Source organism: Schistocerca gregaria, chromosome 6, assembly GCF_023897955.1.
Source record: "Schistocerca gregaria isolate iqSchGreg1 chromosome 6, iqSchGreg1.2, whole genome shotgun sequence".
Classification (NCBI taxonomy): Eukaryota; Metazoa; Arthropoda; class Insecta; order Orthoptera; family Acrididae; genus Schistocerca; species Schistocerca gregaria.
This window is the reverse complement of record NC_064925.1, coordinates 138,964,199-138,987,382: the sequence shown is the minus strand read 5'-3', so window position 1 is coordinate 138,987,382 and position 23,184 is coordinate 138,964,199. Positions and strand designations below refer to the sequence as shown.

Here is a 23,184-nt window from a genome sequence, read left to right as displayed (position 1 = left end):
AGGTGAAGGGTAAAGATTGTTAGGCTTTTAAGTCACAGTCACTCTTTATCATACATGAGATTTGTTGTGCAGAGTCACAAAATGCACACTAAGTGTCATGGCCCCAGTTATTTTCCAAAAAAAGTTACTACAACAGGCTATACCATGTGCTGTCATGTCATGGTGGCCAACAAGCAACAGATAGGTGTGTTGCTAAACAGTTTTCGTGGAGGAATAGGGAGCATGATGTAGAGCAGTGTGACGGGGAATGAGTACCATACACACAAAGACCAGATATTTCGCATCAGAAAATCTCTTTGCAGAGGTTACCAGAGGTGTTGAAGGAATTTCAAATACTTGGCCTTGGCTTTTGCGAGCCATTCAACAAATACATGCATGTAATAGGTATGTGCTTCTGATCATTGGCAATTTTTTATGGTTTCTGGTAATGATAGCAACAGGCCAGTACTGTGGCAGAAGCATTAGTTAACAGTTAGGTATTGAAGTTTGGAGTGCTTTAGTCACGGATCAGGGTACAAACTTCATTTCAGAACTAATGGTATGAGCTAGATATTCCACCCTCAGAGCAATGGAATGATGAAGCCTTCTATGACACTACTTTAAATATGCTAAGTAGCTGCATGAGCACTAGACACAATGGCAGGGATATCAACTTCAGTATGTGGTTTGTGTGTACAACTCGAAGACTCATATAGGAACAAGCATGTCACCATTTGATGTGGTGTACGGGATAAAGATGCCACCCCCTTTGATATTTTACACCCTAAATTAGGACAAGATTGTAAATCAGTAAAGAAGTTTACAAGCAGAATATGGGAAGTATGGAGAAACAGATAAAAGGCAAACACAAGGCTCTGGAATAACAGGAACAGCCAAACAGGCACATGGGAAAACTACTGCAGTATCATATAGGGCAGTGGGTATTGGTCACTAATCCCTATATGCCGAAGGGAAAGACAAAGAAGTTCCTGACCATATATCATGGAGCATATCAGGTCACAGAGATGACGTCACCAGTTAATGTAAAGCTACAGTTTCCTATTAAAATGTGTAATGTTCACATTGGTCATGCAGAACCACTGAAAGGTACGATGAATGCAGTGCCACAATTATCTGCGACCAACACTGTATGTGAAGGTGGAGCAGGTAGGAAGAAGGAACTTCTAAAGGTTAGATAGCACAAATTACATGACATGCCTTATGCCATAACGAGTTAGGTTCTTAATAATAAACAAAAAGCACCAATTTGCTTTAGTTCTACATATAGGTTCTTTGCAATATTTTGGTGGTGTTTGATTTATTCATGTTATTTGAGTTTATAAATATGTTTCACACTGTGTTGTGTGATTCAGTGTTTTCACATCATTGACAAGTGTATTTTTCCTTTATTGTTGCAGGTTATTGTCAGATTTATTTGGTGTTGTTTCTTATTTCTGGTTGTCATTAGTTACTCATTTCAGAAGATAGGAGGGGACAATTTTTTTCATCATGTGACAAGAATGTGGGGACATCCTGCACTATGGGTACAGGATACAAATAAGGGAGCTGGAAGTGTTGTTGACTTCGGATAATAGGGAAGCTCATGGAGTTATGTCATTAGCAGATTTGGAGAAGTGCACCCAAGGGAGTACTGTTGAGTGTCCAGACAGACCAGTACAGAGTTATATGTACACATGTGAGGCCAATACTTTTATGGGGAAAATAAATGAGACGATTTGCAAAAAGGAAATCTTGTCCACATGTTCTTACTTCCAAAAGGTAGGAATATAATGGCTGTACTCAGTATTCTTACCAGAAACTGTGTTGACAACATGCTATGAAAAGTGGAAACTTAAGGGATTGAGGAAATTAGAGTTGTAAGGAAGTGGTGATATCATTAATAGCACAGCATGTGAGATCATCGAGAAAGCTTTCTATCTTCAGCTACCTTCACTGATATGACTATTATGGCATTGATGTGGAATATGTCGTACTGTACAGAAGGGTCTCTGAGGGTATTACCAACCCAAAATTTAATTTACCTTAACACCAGCCTTCAGCCTGAACTTATGCATTAGACAAATTTATCAAGTCTCAGCAAGGAAACGTTTCTATGGAGCAGATGTTACAAAATGTTCAAAATTCTCAAGGACACTGTCAGCAGAAGATTACATCAGTAATCATTACAGCTACCAGTGGTGGCATGTTTCTACTAGGTACTTGCATATTGTATTTCTGTAATAAATACAGACAAGCACAGTCTATGGATCCATTGACACATCAGTTGCCAATTGAGTGGTTAACCAGCATGGGCTGAGGCAATAGTTGGTGGAAGTAAACCCACTGCATTTAAGTAGTGTAAGCATTAGATTAAGGATTCTATTGCAATAAGGTCCTGGAAACTGCACTTTAAGAATAGCCCCATGTAGTAGTGGATAAGGTAGAAACCCATTTGGGCCAAATATTGGCTAAATCTTGTTTTTGCCATCCATGGTACAGGGTTCTGTTGGTTAAGAGTAATTTTAAGGGAAGACTAGTATTGAAAGATTCAGGACAAATTTGTCACAACAGGGGAGATGTGCTGCAACCCAGAAGAGTTTGGTACGTGAATTGTAAATTGTTACAGTTGAATTCCAACCACAGCCAGGCAGTATGGGTGAGCTCAGTGATGTGCTAATAGAGTACACCACTGAGCAGTATTGCTGACCATTCCAGCCAGAAGAGCTTAGGGTCTCAAGGCATTCAGTCATAGTGCCATCTGCATCTTAAACTGGAGAAAATAATGGGCTTTTGAGTTTCAAGGATACCATGTTTACTATTGGATGATGATGATTGGCTGACTGCCTATACAGTGATTAATTTATCAAGTTCTAGCATGAGGCATGCAATATCTTTGGTGTGGTGACTGCAGGCCTTGGACAAACTTCACCGATGGGGCAGCTGGTGTCCAGCCAGGCACTGCCCTCTGAGGGATTTTGGCCAATGGACTGCAAGCTGTCTACAATCCGGCTGGGGAAGGTGCATCCTTGTGGCCTCCTGTCCACCTACATATCATTGGTCACCGCCCTGGTCTACCACTGGAGGGTGAATGGGGCATTGCTGCTTGGCATCCGGGCACCTAGTGTCAGCTATCACATCAAAGCACATGACATGAGGACAACAATGAGCATGTGTGGGGGTGACTAACTGCTATAGCTCCAGAGGCCTGGATGAGCCACACTCTTCTTCACCTGCTAGTGACCCACATGGTTCTGTGGCAGTTGCCACCCAAAATCCAGGGCAATGAATGTCACCAGTGTGATCAGGGCCTCAGCGCATTCTTTAATTGGCTGTACTTGCATGCACATATTGTGGCCCGGAGACAACTTGGAGTGTTATACAAGCCTGCATGAATAAGCACCTGTCAATCTTACCACAGCTTAAATGAACGCCCTGGCGTGGATCTACGATCTGCCCCCTCCCTCACCATTTCTCTCATCCATCCCAATGTTAGAGAAGTGATTGTTGGATAACTCTTGACACCCAAACACTGCAGTGTGGTAGTAAGATTGGATACTTTGCTAATGTGTAAAACTAGTGGTACATGGCATATCTCCAGCTCGGTAGTATTGGCTTGGCACAGTGGGGTGTCATTGTATGACAAGTCCCATTTTGTTTGTGTTTGATTCAGTATCTGTTCTGAGTTATTAGATTTAGTTTGTGATTACTAGATCAATTAAGTTTAAGGTTAAATTTGCAAAGCTGGTGAACTTATTAATATTTACGGGTAATGGTAGACCCAATAAACTAGTACCAGTAAGGTGTCAGTCTTGTGTTAAGTTTAAGGTTAAATTTGCAAAGCCGTAAGTTTAAGGTTAAATTTGCAAAGCCGGTGGGCTTATTATTATTTACGGGTAATGGTAGACCTAATAACCTAGTATCAGTAAGGTGTCAGTCTTGTGATCATGCAGGGTACGAACTGCCATGAGCTAAGGTTGTGGCAGCCACATGTTTCACTTGTAGACGTGTTGGTAATTTTTCTCACATTTGTTCAGAGATTCTCATTGCAATCCACCAAAATCTCAGGTCTCCACATGGGTAGCATGGGTAGCTAGGAACATCAAGTCCTCAAGATCATGAAAAAGTTGTTGTCAGCTACTTTTGCCTTTAGAACAACCTTACATACTGGAAACATCAGTGTCACAATGACCACTTACTTTGGATACTTTCCATCCTATTATTTGCTCCCTACGCTGAAAAATTATATTTCATAATCTTTTTAAGTAACTTGTGATACTTATGATGACTCCCAACTTATTCATTATGAGCTTCATGGTTGACAAACCCTGGGCTCTATGGAACTAATTAATGTACCATGATAATCACACAAGAAGAATGGTTGATCTCCACTGTGATTTGAAAAATCAAAGGTGTAATATATTCCAGTACTAAAATGTTTAATGCACTGTCTAACAACATCAAAGGTCTATGCAGTACCGCCACATTATTTTAAAATAAAATAACTATGTATTTACATGATAAAACGTTTTATGGGTATTCATTAGATGAGATTTTAGCAGACATATACACATTTTTACATGTATATTTTTATTGTTTGATACATAGTGTTGTGCAATGTGCCCTAGTGCCTGTATGATATATTTGTTTCACTTAGCTTCTGTTTTTGTTATAGTTTTATGTTTTTATTTTTCCTGTAACTGGTTTATGAATTAACTGTACTTCCCTCGTTATACGTAATTTTTACATTTACATATTCTTAAACTAGTTCCACATCCTAGCATCTCACACATACAAAAGGATCTATGGTATATGTAAATAAATAAATGTTATTCACATTCTACTGAAAGGATTAAAAGATATATTTTGCACATTTTCATGATGTGCGCTGCTTTTGCTGCCTGCAACCAAACAAATATTCTGTGGAAATTTAAAATTTATGTCAGTACTAGGTATGGGAGTGATTTTTTTTTAAATCATTAATTTAAAATGATGGATGGTTGCATACCATTTTTTTAGCATCTCGTTGAGACTGCAAATATGGTATACCACAGTATGTGTGTTCATCTTCTTTCCTCATTAGCCATGGCTCTATGTAAGCGTATTGTTTAAAGAAATGGTTCATGTCAACCACAAGATCTTTAACGACATACATGTGTGGAAGAGGATATATTATGGTCGGCTTTTTTAAGTTCTGATCAATGAAACTGAAAACAAAAAAGGTAACAAACGGGCAAGCATACAAGGTGATAAAAGAAATTTGTTTACAGTACAGAACACAGTGAACTGCTTTGTTTTATAACTATTTAATATTGTTTCATAGCATTCCTACAAAACAATTTACAGGGTGACCACTATTGAACTATATGAAATAAAATCATCATAACTTCTGAACGGTTTGTGTTATGATGCTCAAACTGCATAGTTGGCGTGCATGATGGGAATTAGCACACACATGCACATGCACCTTGTTTTTGTCGGTCATTTGCACATGAAAATGTAACGATACAGCGTGCCTGAGTATATAGCACTTGTGAAGCAATAACAGCCAAGCTGCGACTCAAAGGAAGTTTACAACCAAGTTCAAGCTGAAGATGACTGGTCCAAGTGTGCTAACAATCAAAAATTGATTCACAGTTTTGAGAGAATGGGTAGTGTTTGTGATGACAGTATTAGCAATGTCGGTCATCCAAAAATTGTGAAAATGCCTGAAAACAGAGAGAAAACGTATGCTGTCTTTCAACCCACCACTAGGAAATCAATCAGATGAGCTGCACAACAGGTGAGAATCACCCAGCACAACAGGTGGGAATCACCCAGGAGACACTGAGACAAATTGTTGTTGAAGACCAGCATCTCTTCCCACACAAAATTCAAACCCATCAGCCATTAAGCCACAGGGCCATGGAACAGCAATTGTGTTTCACCAACACTATTATCCACAGAATTGACGAACCGGACTTTGATGTGAACATGGTTTGGTTTAGCAAAGAAGCCCACTTTCATTTGGATGGACTTATCAATACGCAAAATTGGCACATTTGGGGACTGAGAATCTGCAATTTGCGATGGATAAGTCCTGTCATCCTCAATGGGTGACTGTGTGGTGTGCAATGTCCAGTCACAGAATAATCGGTGGGATATTCCTTGATGGTACTGTGACTACCCAACAGTACGTGAAGGTTTTGGGAGATGATTTTATCCCCATTATACAAAGTGACCCTGATTTTGATAAGATGTGGTTCATGCAAGACAGTTGACCCCATCAAAGCAGAAGTGTGTTTGATGCCCTGAGGAGCACTTTGGAGACCGCATTCTGGCCCTGAGGTACCCATGGCCCACTGACATGGGGCTCAATTGGCCACAATATTCTTTGGATCGGAATACATACGACTCCCTTATGTTCCTTTCATATAGTTCAATAATTGCCACCCTGTATATAATGTAGATATGAAAGTAGTACGTTAAGTGCAAACAAAAGAATTTGTAAAACTACTTAAAAGCAGCTTTAAAATAACATTACAGGATTTAAAATGAGTTGTTTGAAAAGAGTTTTAATCACATATTCCAACAGAGATTGAAATATTTCCACACATATTCTTCATAGCTATTAAAACATTTATCCCGTATAATTACTATATTCATCATTATCTTAAAAAGTAAACAATACCACGAGCATACATCTCTACACAAAAGGAGCATGTGCACATATGCGCACACATGCATACACACACACAAACACACACACACACACACACACACACACACACACACACAGCTAACTCTAAATATAGATAAATGTAAATTAATGCAGATGAATACGAAAAAGAATCCTGTAATGTTTGAATACTCCATTAGTAGTGTAGTGCTTGACACAGTCACATTGATTAAATATTTGGGCGTAACATTGCAGAGTGATATGAAGTGGGACAAGCATGTAATGGCAGTTGTGGGGAAGCCGGATAGTCGTCTTCGGTTCATTGGTAGAATTTTGGAAGATGTGGTTCATCTGTAAAGGAAACCACTTATAAAACACTAATACAACCTATTCTTGAGTACTGCTCGAGAATTTGGGATCCCTATCAGGTCTGATTAAGGAAGGACATAGAAGCAATTCAGAGGCGGGCTGTTAGATTTGTTATTGGTAGGTTTGATCATCACGCGAGTTTTATGGAAATGCTTCAGGAACTTGGGTGGGAGTCTCTAGAGGAAAGAAGGCTTTTTTTTCTTCTTCTTCTTCTTCTTTTTCTTTTTTAAATTTAAAAATCGCTACTGAGGAAATTTAGAGAACCAGCATTTGAGGCTGACTGCAGTAGAATTTTACTGCCGCCAACTTACATTTTGTGGAAAGAACACAAAGATAAGATAAGAGAGATTAGGGCTCGTACAGAGGCATATAGGCAGTCATTTTTCCCTCTTTCTCCACTCCCAAGAGTGGAACAGGGAGAGAAGAGGCTAGTTGTGGTACGAGGTATCCTCCGCCACACGCCAAATGGTGGCTTGTGGAGTATGTATGTAGATGTAGATGGAGAGAGAGAGAGAGACTATGGCTGTTTTGTGTGGGTGTTAACAATACCAATGATTCCACATTATTTTATGCAGAGAAAATTATAGATTTTATAAAAGTGACACCTTTGATTGTATGGGAAGTATACAACATGACATAAACAAAAAAAATTCTGTCCATAGGAATATTACAACTAAAGGCTAGCAATGATTTCTTAATAACATTTCACATGAACCATGAAGATCTATTTCTAAAGAAAGTGCCTCACACAAAGTAGACAACTCTTATAACTCATTATTGCTTCAAGATATGAAAAAAGGTTTTTCAAAAGATCATAACAGTAAACTAAGAAAGAAATATTTGTCTGCATGATAACATTCAAAATCTTTTTTATCAAACAATTAGAAGGAACTATAGTTTCCTAAATCAAACTATGTACTTTTTTAAATAACATTCAAGAGATCTTGTAGAGAGAGTACTGTCATACAGTTCTTGTTCATGTGTTAACAAAACTTATGTCTTTGAAAATATAAGTAACTGTTTAGATAAAAGGTCTACTCACTAAGCAATGGCAGGAGAAGCTTTTATATTTATGTTTTCTTGCCACTACTTGGTGAGTAGATTTTTTATCTATTGAATCATTTATAGTTCTTGTTAATGGCATTATCTATACCACATGAGACTATAACTCAAACTACGGCCAGACCGATGTGCCTCACTTGGTACCTAGACGCATTGTTACTCGCCTGGTGCCAAGCACTTGGATGCTTGGTGGCCACACTGGAGCAGCAACACCAGTCACCATAGGCAAAGTGCTAGCTCACACTGTCAAAATGTTTCTTCCAATGCTGTATTAGAAAACGCTTCTGTCAGAAAATGTTTCTTTGAAATGAGGCAACTTTCATCATGTTGGGTGCATAGTACTAATTGTGAGAGAAATGAATGTGGTGAACTCAACATGTTGTACAAACAACTTTGGGAGTTTCAAGTCAAAGTTTTTGGTTATTTATGATTGACTGCAAAATCATTTAACATCTTTCTCATGGCTACTACAGAAAAACTACAAAAAGAAAATATTAATTACAAAGCTAGTTTATCTCCTGAGCAGTGTCTAATGGTAGCATAAAGATGAGTAAATATAAATTCAATATGTGAAAAACATGTGGAAAACTCTGGATACAGATACAAGAACAGTGCAATACATATGAGGAATATCTGGATTGTTATTTCCATGCGAGTGGTTTGGTGCCCTGGGAAATTAACTGTCTGTCTCAAAACATTATTGAACATGATGGTCATGACATGGAATGTATTCAGAATTAAATTAACTAAAAAATTAAAAATACTGTAAACCACTATGATTACTGATGTGGAATTGCAATTGTTAATTAATTTGTAGTTGCTTTCATGAATAAAAATAAAACTGAAACTTACTGAGGCTACCAGTTTCCTTTGCAACACCTTCCTACATCTTTAGAACCATTAATTTTTGTGAAGATCATGTGCTAGATTCCACAAATTTTCTCTTTTGAAAATTTATGATATTAATGCTTCAACACACATGGTAGAGAAAAAAATGCAATTATATATGCAGAAGTGTTTATCAGTTAGTATAATCTTTGAAGCCACTGGGTGACAACCCAGGAAGAACCAACATGACTGTTCATCTAGAGACACACCGAGCAACTAGCTTAGTCATCTAGTGCTCAATGTGGCTGGTCTCAAAAAGTCACAGCTGTCTGCTTAGTAAAGTGGTTTGCCAGCTGAGTAGCGAGGTACCTAGGCGCCGTGTGAGGCACATCTAGTGTGACTGTAACCTCAGGTAATTATCATTCTTTAGTGTGGATGTATGGGAGTATTCTTTAAAATAACTTCAAACTAACTCCAGCTGTATAAATTTTGCACACCTGTAGAAAATAGTATGTGTGTCTACTCCCAGTGTGCTTGTGAACAAGCAGATTCTATTTGCAGTCACTGGGTTTTTTGTGCTTTTTTATACCTTGAGGTTAAAATATATAAGACAACTGAGTGGACAACACCAACTGTTAAATATGGCCTGTAATTTGATTTTCAACAGCAAGGAATTTGTCTGCAGCAGACATTCAACAACAGATATGAGAGGTGTATGGCCCTAAAGCAGTGGGTGACAGTAATGTGTGTAAATGGGAAATCTCATTCTAAGATAAATGAGACAATGTTCATGTTGAACAGTGATCAGGTTGACATGCTGTAATTGGAGACAATTTAGAACACACAGTTGATACAGAAATTGTTGAAAACTTGTTCACAATTTCCACTGCTATTCCTACATCTGTGCATGAGACTGCTACACAGAATGTCTCAAAAGATAAAGTTAAGGAAATTTTGTTGGTGTCAGGTTCTCACATTGCTCTCAGTGAGGCATTTTAACAGGAGAATGGCCAGTGCTTTAAAATTTGTGATCCAGTTTTCAATGAGGAAAATGAACTTCTAGACAACATTGTAGCTGGGAACAGTGAGTGTCTTGCATGGCTCCATCAACAAAATGCCAGTCAGTGGAATGTTGGCACGTGAATTCTTGAATAAAGTGAAAGCCAAAGAAACCATTTCAACATGCAAGATTATAGCAACTTTTGTTTGGGCAGATTTGGTGTTCTGTTAATTAACTTTATGTCACAAGGAACAACAATAAATTCGGCCGCTATTTTTTATTTTAATTTTTATTTTATTTTATTTTATTTTATTTTTTCTACATGCCAATTCATGACCTCATTCTGTCACTCTGTCTCTCAAGCTCAAGAGTTAATCGTATCGTATCATTTGGATGGGAGCAAATGGACCAACCCCTATAGAACCAAGATGTTGCAACAAGAGATTACCTCTTGTTATGCTACCTGATGGGATTATTCACTGGTTAATAGTTTGACAATGATGGAAGAGGCAAAAACAGTAGGTGAAGATTGGCTGTACTAGCAGGTGAATGGCGTACATGATGTGGTCATAAACAAATTACTACAATACTACAATAATTTTTAAATAATGAAGGAAACTGCATAGAAAAAAGATTATGATTTAAGAAGTGGAAGAGAAAAAAATTTGGCAATATCTTTACTAGTTTAATTGTTACTGAAATACAGACATTACTTTAAAAAATGTGTAGAAAAAAAGGTTGAGGTATAAAGGGTAAAATAAAAAATATTTGGTATAATTACTAGTTTTCTTGTTATTAAAATATAGACCCGACTTTAAAAATGATCCCTCCACATCTGCTGATGATAAATATCTATCACATAAAGGTTTACCTTTACATCCAACAGCAGTATGTCCAAACCACAGTATCTTAATATCTCATGGTTTGTTGTTTTGGGATCCGTCGGGCATTGGGAAAGGTAGTATTCAATAGTGATAAGGTCATGGGCATTAGGGATGTTAGTGTAAAAGGAAGTGACATCAGTCGTGATGAGCAGGGCACCATGTGGTAAAAGAACAGGAACTATGGAGAGTCGGTGGAGGAAATGGTCAGTATCTTTTATATAGGAGGGTAGGTTGTAGAGCAGAGATTCTCTCAGTGGGGGCACATTAAGGGCCACAATTGAGTGCCCTGACTGGTTGGGTTTATGGACTTTAGGAAGCATGTAGAAGGTAGGAGCGTGTGGAGTGGTAGGGGTGAGGAGAGAGATGGATTCCGAGGAGAGATTCTGGGAAGGACCTAAGGATTTGAGGAATGACTGGAAATCCTGCTGGATTTGTGGAATGGGATCACCTGTGGTGTGGAGTCACTGTGGCAGGGTTTGCGTGGGGATTAGTCTGACAACTGGTGGAGACAAAGTTTGGTTTAAATGGTCAAATCTAAAGGCATGCATACCGTGCCATTACTTGTGCCAGAAAACAGGTGTACTGAACTCTTTTTTTAACAAATAAATAAATAAAATAATTCTTTTTGTTTCTCCAGTGTAGCATTACTTGTTTCACTACACATCAGTCTTTCAATAATTCCTTAGCACGTGCGTCTGCAAAGTTACGATGTATCCCAGCGACCTTACAAATGCATTTTAAAATTGTAGAGTAGTCCTCATTCTTCCTATTAGTAATTTCGTTGCTTACTGGAGTAAAATGATCTCAATCATAAATCTGCTGTCTTGAGTCTTTTACAAAGATTTAAGGCAATATGCTAACTCTTATAACCCTTTTTGGTTGTAAAAGGGCACAAAATCTTCACTCTCTTTCTGAACAATAATGGACTACTTTTGATGCAGCAGTTTTCCTGCTGCCAAGAGTTTTTTATTTGAAACAAAAGATGGCACTGCAATACATAAAACAGTGCAAACAAAGACATAGGATAAGTAAGACACATGAGGAGCAACATTGTGAAAAAGATAGATTGCTACTCACTGTAAAGATGTCACACTGAGTTGCACACAGGTACAACAAAACTACTGTGACACACCGAGCTTTTGGCCAAAGACTTCTACAGAAAAAAAGGAAAACACACACAAATTCACACAAGCAGGTACACCTCATGCACATATGACCGCTATCTCCGGCCAGTCTGTGACAGTCACATTGAACAAAAGCACCAATCCAGAGTGGGGCAGGGAAGAGGGAGGAATAGCACAGCATGCATGGAAGGAGAGAAGAGCACTGTCTGGCGGAGTGTGTAGGAACTAGAAGGCAGCAGGGGAAGGCTGCCAGGAGCAGCACTGGGAGGCTGTGGCTGTGGCAGAGGGAAAGAGTGGGGGGGGGGGGGGGGGGGGGAGGAATTGGGAGCATAAAAGGAGAGATGCTCTGAGAAGAGCAAAGGTCGATGGGTGCATTGGCAGAGAGCAGCATACACAACGAGGATTAGAGGATAGGGATTGAGAGAGGCGATAGGATACAGGGGGTGAAAACTATTGGGTGGAGGGTCTTCGGGCAGTAAGTTATTGCAGGTTATCCCCACACACTCCACCCAGCAGTTTCCACCACCTCTGTCCTATCACCTCCTCCCAATTCACAACCCTTCACCTCATTGTGCACCTCCCTCTGCCAGTGCACCCACCAGTCTTTTCCCCCCTTTGTTCCTCTCCTTCTCCACTTCCCCTCCCTCCCCACCCTCTCTCCCAGAGCCTTCAGGCACTGCACCTGGCAGCCTTGGCCTGCTGCTTTCTAGTACCTGCACACTTTGCCAAACAGTGCTCTTCCCTCCCTCCACCTGTACATTCAGACAACGGAAAAGCAAGGATGGAATATAACAATATTATGAAAAGGATGGTTGCTACTCATCATACAGCAGAGATGGTGAGTCACAGATAGGCACTACAAAAGAAATGCCAGAAAGTGAGCTTTTGGCCAACAAGGCCTTTGTCAAAAACAGACATACACAGACACACAAATGCAACCCACAATGGCATGACCACAGTCTCTGCCAGCTGAAGCAAGACACAAGACTGCGAGCAGCAGCACATGATGGGAGAGGCAACCGGGTAATGGGGGTACGGAGGAGGCTGGACGGGGAGGGGGGGGGGGTGACAGCATGGTAGGGGTGGAGGATGGTAAAGTGCAGCTTGTGGCAGTGTACAAGGACAAAGTGGAGAGAGGGTGGGGAAGCTAGGTGCAGTCAGGAGGTCAGATGGAGGGCAGGGGAGGGGTGGACAACTGAGTTCACTCCTCCATCCAACCATGATCCACCCCAACTGCACCCAAATCCCCCACTGTTAACTTTACAGAATTTCTTAACCTCTAACCTTGCCTCACTATCATTCCCCAAATCTCTCAACATGGAAATTAACTTTATATCCACAGAAAGAACTGCAATACACCACCTAAAAACTGATCACAACCTTATAATCCTACCTGCTGACAAAGGCTCCACCAACCTTGTTTTGAACTGCAATGATTACCTGGCACAAGGACTCTATCAGTTGTCAGATTCATCCACCTACAAATCCTGCCATAGTGACTCCACTCCACAGGTGATCCCATTCCACAAATCCAGCAGGATTTCTAGTTGCTCCTCAAATCCTTAGGTCCTTCCCAGAATCTCTCCCTGGAGTTCATCTCTCTCCTCACCCCTACCACTCCACACACTCCTGCCTTCCACATGCTTCTTAAGTCCATAAACCCAACCAGTCAGGGCGCTCAATTGTGGCCCATTACAGTGCCCCCACTGAGGGAATCTCTGCTCTCTTAGACCAACACTTCCAGCTCAGTACCTGCCACCTACCCTCCTATATAAAAGACACCAACCATTTCCTCCACGTTCCTTTACCATGTGGTGCCCTGCTCATCACTACTGATGCACCTCACTTTATACTAAAATCCCTAACAGCCATGACCTTATCACTATTGAACACTACCTTTGCCAGTGCCCAACGGACTCCAAACCAACAACCTCCTTCCTAGTAACCATAACCAACTCCATCCTCAACCGACAATTATTTCTCCTTTGAAGGTGCTACCTACAATCAAATCCAGGTTACAGCTATGGGTACCTGCATGGCACCATCGTATGCCATCTAGAAGAATCCTTCCTAAGCACCCACAATCGCAAACCCCTCAGCTGGTTCAGATTCACTGATGGCATCTTCGTTATCCAGATCGAGGGTGAGGACGGCCTGTCCACACTCCTCCAGAACCTCAACACCTTCTTCACCATCGCTTCATCTGGTCCTTCTCAACCCAACAAGCCATCTTCATCAATGTTGACCTCCACCTTAAAAATGGCTACATAAGTACCTCCATCCGTATCAATGCCAACAACCACCAGCAATACCTCCACCTCAACAGTTGCCACCCATTCCATACCAAGAAGTCCCTTCCACAAAGCCTAGCCACTTGTGACCATCGCATCTGTAGTGGCAGGCAATCTCTCTCAAAATATTCTGAGGGTCTCACTGAGGCCTTTACTGACTGTAATTACACTCCTAATCTTGTACAAAAACAGATCTCCAGTGTGTTATCTTTCCAGTCATCCACCACCTGCCAAAGTCCCACCATCTGTGACAGAGGAGCATTCCCCTCATAAGACTGGAGCAACTCAATTACATTCTCCACCATGGTTTCAACAACTTCCCATCATGTCCTGAAATGAGAAATGTCCTACCTACTAACCTTCCCACTCCTCTCACAGTGGTATTCAGCTACCCACCAAACCTAAACAATATCCTCATCCATTCCTAAACAGCCCCTGCTTCCAACCACTTCCCTCATGGCTCATTTCCCTGTAATAGACCTAGATGCAAGATCTATCCCATACGTCCTCCAAACATCACGTACTCCAGTCCAATCACAAACATCACCTATCCCATCAGAGGCAGGTCTATCTGTAAAACCAGTCATGAGATCTACAAACTAAGCTGTAACCACTGTGCTGCATTCTATGTGTGCATGAGAACCAACAAACTATCAATCCACATGAATGGCAACTGACAAACTGTGGCCACGAAACAGCTGGACAACCCTGTTGCTGAGCTCACTGCCCAACATGACATTCTTCAGTTAAATTACTGTTTCACGACCTGTGCCACCTAGATCATTCCCACCAATGCCAGCTTTTCTTAACTGTGCAGGTGGAAACTTTCTCTGCAATATATCCTACATCTGTGCAGCCCTTCTGGCCTCAACCTTTATTAGTCATTGTCCTTACCCATTGAGCCCCTTCCCTGTTCCCATTCCAGTATACAAAGACCTCTATTCCACCTACCCACCCTCACTCTTTTTACTTCTCTTCTTTTCCACTACCAACTGCCCTCACCCTTCATCTAACCTCCTGACTGCATCTATCTTCCCAACCCTCTCTCCACCTCGTCCCTGTATGCTCCCATAAGCTGCACTTTAGCATCCCCCATCCCTACCCTGCTATCCTTCCCCCTCCCCGCCCAGCCCCTCCTTACCCCCATCACCCTGTTACCTCTCCCATCATGTGCTGCTGCTCACAGTCTGGCTTCAGCTGCCAGAGACCTGGGTCATGTGAGTGTGAGTTGCATTTGTGTGGGTGTGTACTTGTATGTTGTCTATTTTCGACAAAGGCCTTGTTGGCCAAAAGCCCTCTTTCTGACAGTCTTTTTGTTGTGCCTATATGCGATTCAGCATCTCCTCCAGTACATTGCTATTTTTCCCTCTTCCATGTCCAACTCTGGATTGCTGCTTTCACTCAGTGCAACAGTTGAAGATTGGCCATAGCACCCAGAGATAGTGATCATGCGTCTGTGAAGTGTGCCTGCTTGTGTGAATGTATATGTGTTTTCCCTTCTTTTCAAAGAAAGCTTTAGCCAAAATCTCAGTGTATAACAGTATCTTCATTGTGAATGTCTCTAACACAATGTGTCATCTTTACAGGTAGTAGCAATCTATCCTTTTCACAACAGTTTTGATGTTCCTGCCTCAACCTTCCACTGTTTCATAAGAGGAGCACCATCATATGTACCACAAACATATTGAATTTTCATGTAATATCTATTTCAGTGATCATCAGTTATTTTGCTGCCCAAATAGCAAACTCATCTGTGGCTTTGAATATTTGACTTCCTAATCTAATTCAATTAGTATCACCTGATTTAATTTGATCAGATTCCATTATTCTTGTTTCTCTTTTGATGATCATCTTGTAACTCCAGAATGAAACTTTCATTCTGCAGCAGATCATGTGCACTTATATGAAACTTCCTGGCAGATGAAACTGTTCATGAAAGGCAAAGGTTCCGAGTTCAAGTCTTGGTCCAGCACAAAGTTTTAATTTTTCAAGAAGTTTCATACTAACACACATTCTGCTGCAGAGTGAAAATTTCATTCTGGAAACATCCCCCAGGCTGTGGCTAAGCCATGTCTCCACAATATCCTTTCTTCTAGGAGCACTATTCTAGCAAGTTTTGCAGGAGAACTTGTTTGAAGTTTGGAAGGTAGGAGATGAGATATGCTAGAATTAAAGCTGTAAGGATGGGTCATGAGTTGTGCTTGGGTAGCTCTGTCGGTAGAGCATTTGCCAGCAAGAGACAAAGGTCCCATATTTGAGTCTCAGTCCAGCACACAGTTTTAATCTGACAGGAAGTTTAATCTTGTAACGCATTTTATAGAAACTGCTGATTCAGTTCACATGCTTCTTCAAGTTCTTTACTGTCTTACAGAATTACAATTTTACTGGCACGCATGAATTTTTTAATTTCTTCTCCCTGAACTATAATTCCATTTCCAAATTTCTCATTTATTTCTTTGACTGCTTCCTCAATGTACAGATTAAATAACATTAAAGGTACACTACAACCTTGTCTCATTCCTTCCTTAACCATCACTTCCCTTAGACTCTTACCATTCACCCTGTCTTCTGTTCAAGTTATATATAACTTTTTGCTCCCTGTATTTTATCCTTGATACTTTCAGGGCTTCAAAGAGTTTATTCCAGTCAACATTACCAACAGCATTGTTACAATTTGATGACCTAGAATCAAAGTGGACTGAATTTTCAGATCTACTTTCATCAGGCTTAGGGTGTGCAAATAATTACGTATCTCAAAAGTCTTCCAAGTACCTTGTTACTTTAAAGCTAGAAAAGTGTCATTAGCATTGTGAAATGACCTGAAGATGGAATTAGATCATCTAGTGTAACAAGACATCCTCAAACTCCTCACATTAAGACAATAGACAACATCACTAGTAGTTTTACACAAACCAAATGGTTCCTTTCATCTTTACAATAATTCCAAAGCAACCATAAATATACACTCAGGTATTGCTTTCTGTCCCATTCCATGGCCACAAGAGCCAATGTCACAACTATCTGGTGGCCATCACTTCTCTAAAATTGTCTATCTTATCTGAACAGTGCCATCAAACCCTCACCCATTCCCCTCCCCCACTCTACCTCTCCTGCCTTTCCACATTTCCTGTAAAACTATATTTCTTCAACTGTTTCTATGCATCTTCAGCAAATTTTATGATTTGGAAGTAGTTTAGCAAAAACGAAGCCCTATTCAAAAATATTACTTAAATGAACTTTACTGATGAAAAATATTGCATACAACAAAATCTATGTAGTATAGTTTGTGGCAGTTGCTGTGCATACATTTTAAATATGACATTGGAAAGCTCTAGTAGAACATATATATAATTCAGGAGTAGAGGTAATAACTCATTGAATAGTAGAGGCATTGAGTCATTGACTACTAAACTGAATCAAAGACTTGGTGTTTATGTGTACTCTAGCTGGGAAAACAATTTGTCCATAAGCTAGCAAAGTTTTCAGATTCGTTTATGCGACTGTGAGTGGTTTGACTTTTCTACTATTTGGTGAGTTATTTTCTTTACTCCTGAATTCTGTATGTTGGTTTTAATATAATATATAATAAAGAAGAGATATGATTTGGTCCTCATAAATCAGTAATTAGGAATAAAACATTAGGGACACAGTCAAGAATTGAGAAAAATTTCTCTCTCCAGGAATTGTGTTTCTATTATAATTTTACTTTGCATTTCCTTGATATGAACAAAGCAAAATCATTCTTTACCTCTTTGAAGTCAAGTTTAGCAGCTTTGTCGTATTTTGTGGAAAATATAGCTAAATCTGACAGTCTGTCTTGACCCATATTCAAACTTGAATAGCATTTTTCATTTTTTATTTGTTGAAATTGCATTTACAAGATACTCCAGACTGTGTCATTGTCATAAATATCCTAAATATTATAGTGATATTTTGATATAACCCATATTGTGTAAAAAAACATTAAAATTCCCAAATCAAACTTGGAAGCAGATACTTGATACCAAAAGCAGCTGTATATTTTTCAAAATAAGGCACAGATCTTACATTTAAGGCATTTCCTGACAGAAAATCAAAGTCAGATAAATTATTGTGATGTACTGAGATCTGGTTTCATTTCTCTTATTACTCTATGAAATACTTCCAAGCCCTCTAATCCAAAACAGTCTTGCTCCAGTCCTCAGTAAACAGAAGTTGCCAAAAATCAGAAGCCTTCATTGAAATAACATATTTGCTTCAGCATCCGCTTGCTGATTTTTGAGATCCTACAATCTGCAGCAAATTAGCTGCAAGATCTCCACTGTTGAACATGAGCTAGCTCTGTAGTCAGCAGTCAGCAGTCATGTGACCTAAATGCACGGTTGCTACAGAAACCACATTAGTGACAGACATCTGTTCAGTAGCAGTGATTTTTTTGGTGGATGAAATTATAGCGTTAGGATGGTACAATGAATGCAGCATGAAACTTCCTGGCAGATTAAAACTGAGTGCTGGACTGAAACTTCAACTCAGGACCTTTGCCTTTTCGTGAGCATGTGCTCTACCAACTGAGCTAACCAAGCACAACTCGCAATGCATCCTCAAAGCTCCAATTCTGCCAGTACCTCGTCCCCTACCTTCCAAACTTCACAGAAACTCTCCTGCGAACCTTGCAGAAATAGCACCTCTGGAAGAAATGATATTACGGTGACATGACTTAGCCACAGTCTGGTGGATGTTTCCAGAATGAAATTTTCACTCTGCAGTGGAGTGTGCGCTGATATGAAACTTACTGGCAGATTAAAACTGTGTGCACGACTGAGATTCAAATTAGGGCCCTCTGCCTTTTGCAGGCACGTTCTCTACTGACTGAGGTACCCAAGCACGACTCACAACACATCCTCACAGCTCCAGTTCTGCTGGTACCTCGTCTCCTACCTTCCAAATTACACATAAGCTCTCCTGATAAAAGCATGAATTTACAATTAAGGGCCAAGGAAAGGGGTTCTTCTCATGTGCAGAAGATAGGAACTTGAGGCATACAATAACTGTCACACCTCCTGGGCTGGTTTAAAGTCCAAGTGACACAAGTGGATGCCTAGGATGTATTGCATTTAGCAGAGGCCTCTTGGGGCACCAAGCTGTGAGAAACACCTGACTACCCAGCTGCTCAATTTGTATACTGTGTATATCATAATTACTGGCATGGATGAAAGTGTAAGAGGGTAAAGGGCAGAGAGGGGGAAGAAATGGGGATGGAGCAGGCAAATAAATTGCTTGTGTGGAAAAATTTACTCAGACTGGCCCCATGCACCTCTCCCAGTTAATTCTCAAAGCAAATATCTTCTCTCATACATCCGCCCCCCCTCCCATCCCCTTCCTCCAGGTGGCCTACCTCATCATACTTTTGGTATGGCCCTGTATCCAAAGGCAACTGATCAAAAGATATCAAATTCAATAAACTACCTGGATGATATATTTGTAAGTGGAGCTACAAGAGAGCAATATCTTGAAAACAAAGTTGTAATTTTCCAAATACTACAGCAAAATGGGCTTTGATGTAATACATAAACCACATATTGAGTCATAAAGGACTGTAATCAACCCAGCAATATATAGAAGCTGTAACATTATGAAACTTCTTATCAGATTAAAACTGTGTGCTGGACTGAGACTCAAACTCAGGACCTTTGCCTGTCAAGGGCAAGTGCTCTACCATCTGAGCTACCAAAGCACGACTCACACCCCGTCCTCACAGCTTTACTTCCACCAGTACCTCATCTCCTACCTTCCAAGCTTCACAGAAGCTCTTTCTTGTAAACCTTGCAGAACTAGCACTCCTGGAAGAAAGGATATTGCACAGACATGGCTTAGCCACAGCCTGGGGGATGTTTCCAGAATGAGATTTCCACTCTGCAGTGGAGTGTGCGCTGATATGAAACTTCCTGGCAGATTAAAACTGTGTGCTGGACCGAGACTCGAACTCGGGACCTTTGCCTTTTGCGGGCAAGTGCTCTACCATCTGAGGTTACCCAAGCACGACTCACACCCCTTCCTCACAGCTTTACTTCCCCTACACTCCAAGCTTCACAGAAGCTCTCCTGCAAACCTTGCAGAACTAGCACTCCTGGAAGAAAGGATATTGCACAGACATGGCTTAGCCACAGCCTGGGGGATGTTTCCAGAATGAGATTTTCCTTCTGCAGCAGAGTGTATGCTGATATGAAACTTCCTGTAAGATTAAAACTGTGTGCTGGACCAAGACTCAAACTTAGCACCTTCGCCTTTCGCAGGCAAGTGCTCTACCATCTGAGCTACCCAAGCATGACTTATGCCCCGTCCTCACAGCTTTACTGCCGCCAGCCCACTATTGCACTACCCATGTGTCAACCAAGTCACTGCCTCTATAACAATTCCATGCCTGCCCAACACAATAACACCTGCAGGAGAATGTACATGAGGATAGCCATCCCATTCCTGCAAGATATGAGGCTCGTCGTCATCAGTGCCTGTTAATCTTCTTATGTCAGTCAATTGCAGAATACCACAGCAAGGAAAACCATCAGTGCCTGCAGAAAATATTCACCACTGTATAATATCCAGAAAAAATCATTTCAGAATACTGTCCTCAATTTTCTTCTAGTATGTTTCAGTGTTTCTGTTCTTGTGATGGCATAATGCCTATAACAACAGCACCATTCCATCCCAACTCCAGTGGTGAAGCCAAATGGTTCATTTGCACCTTTAAGGTGACAAGTGTGAAAAAATGTATGGCTGACCTGCAGACAAGTTCCTGGCATCCTACAGGACAACACCAATCCAAGAACACATTCTGGCAGAACTGCTGCACAGCTGCCAACACCTCCTGCGACCAACAACATGCCCACACCAGCTCAGCTGTCACCCTTGCTGCTCTCTGGGCACCAGAGGTCTGGGCTTTCTCTTCTGGAAGTGCACAAGGATGGCTACCCTGCATCATCATAGCCATTGAGGATGACTAATGTTCACTGTGGAACCCAGTGGCACCATGTTGCTATGGGATGCAAACCAACTGACCTCACACCCAGCAGATTCCACCACAAGCTGCCCCACTGGCCTGGAGTTAGCTCGATATAACTTTTAAAGCCACACTAAGTCAAATTAACAAACACATTCCCAGAAACGTCAAAGTTGGTCTACCCCCATCGAGCTGCCCCCCTTATCTCCTTCAGTGCCAATGACTCTGACATCAAGATGACACCCTGCTACAACCAGAGGGAAGTGTGACCACTGATCCACAGCCACTGATACCAACCAATGTCAGGATGAACATCAAATCCATCACTGTCCTGTCCCCTACCAGTACAGCAAGTCCACTACCAACAAGGACACTTTCAGCCATACGGGCCAGTTTAAGGGGGATGGGAAAATATATCTCCATCCTTAGACAATGAGGTCAATAAATTACTACCATCGTTGATGAGGACCACCACCAGCCAATAGAAAGAACCAAAAGACTATCATGCGGGCATTTTCAGGCAGCATATAAAAATGACTGCACAAAAGGATTGTGACATTTCATATCATGCTGTGCTACAATACCAACCTCAATGTTTATGTGGATTTTTCTTTGGATACTCCAAGGATTGCCAACTACATTGCTGCTGAAATACTTGGTATCATAATGGACTCTTCAGAGCTATCTCAGCTTGCTTTCTACAAAGTCACTAAGACCCAGCTGACTGGTTTTGTGAATTGCCTGTTATTTCTGTAGCAATCCAAACTGAGTAATAAGGGTTATTTGTTAGACTGTAACGGGTGTTAAATATAAAAATGAAAATTCATTCAAGAAAACCATAAAATTTTTATACAGAATTGCTGGCCAGTACCTACATGCAAGATGTGACATTTTATAGTCAGACTGAAATTAGCTGTCACTTGACAGGTAGCATGCCAGAAGGCCCTCGACAGCAGTGCATCAATGAGAGCTTGGCACTATCAGCTCCCACTGTGTTGTCACTACCGTTGCACTGTGCTATTCTCTGTAAAGCATTGTGTGAGCCAGTCCTCAGTGAGCCACTGTAGTAAAACATCTTGGTAACTTTCAATTTCATATGCCTTGCCATGTATGACAAAAGTAATTAAAAGAAGGGCAGATGAAGGCTCCACTCTCCTAGGATACTTTCAAAAAGAGTCGGAGAGTGTCTGACTAAATGCAGTTAATTGTGTGAATTTGTGTCTCTCTTGAGGTAATATTTTGAAAGACAGATACAAGCAGGTCACATGTTCCTTTGGACCAAGTGATGGAGTGAACTAAAGTTGCTCTACAAATAAGTGAACAATCAGTAATAAGAATTAGCAAGGATAAATTCAAGATGAAACAATTGGGTGAGTCATTTACACTAAAGTGCCAAAGAAACTGGTTAGGCATGCATACTCAACTACAGAGATATGTAAACGGGCAGAAGAAGATGCTGTGGTCATAAACATCTATATAATACAACAATTGTCTGGTGCAGTTGTTAGATCAGTTATTCTGCTACAAAGAAAGATTATCAAGATTTAAGAGAGGTTGAATATGCTTACAGTCAGTGCACAAGCAATAGGACACAGTATCTCCAAGGTGGTGATGCAGTGTAGATTTTCCTGTATGACCATTTCATGAGTGTACCATGAATATCAGGAATCCAGTAACAAATCAAATCTCCGACATCACTGCAGACAGAAAAAGGTCTAGCAAGAATGGGACCAATGATGACTGAAGAGAACTGTTGAAAATGACAGAAGTGCAGCACATCCACAAATTGCAACAGATTTCAATGCTAGACCATCAACAAGTGTTAGCAATCAAACCATTCAATGAAAGATCATCGATATGAGCTTTCAGAGCCAAAGGCCCACTCATGTACCCTTGATGACTGCATGACATGAAGCTTTACCTGTCGCTAGCATCGGACAACATCGACATTGGACTGTTGATGACTGGAAACATGTTGCCTGGTTGGGTGAGTCTCATTTCAAATTGTATCTAGTG

General features: G+C 40.7%; 1 protein-coding gene across 1 annotated transcript in view; it reads right to left on the bottom strand.

Moving 5' to 3' along the window:
* The window catches only part of LOC126278771 (succinate dehydrogenase [ubiquinone] iron-sulfur subunit, mitochondrial-like), a 146,448-nt gene that overhangs the window by 65,768 nt on the left and 57,496 nt on the right, over positions 1-23,184 (bottom strand). The window contains exon 4 of the mRNA XM_049979047.1: positions 4,985-5,183. Coding sequence (XP_049835004.1) covers positions 4,985-5,183 — 199 coding nt within the window. The remainder of the gene's footprint in view (positions 1-4,984; positions 5,184-23,184) is intronic.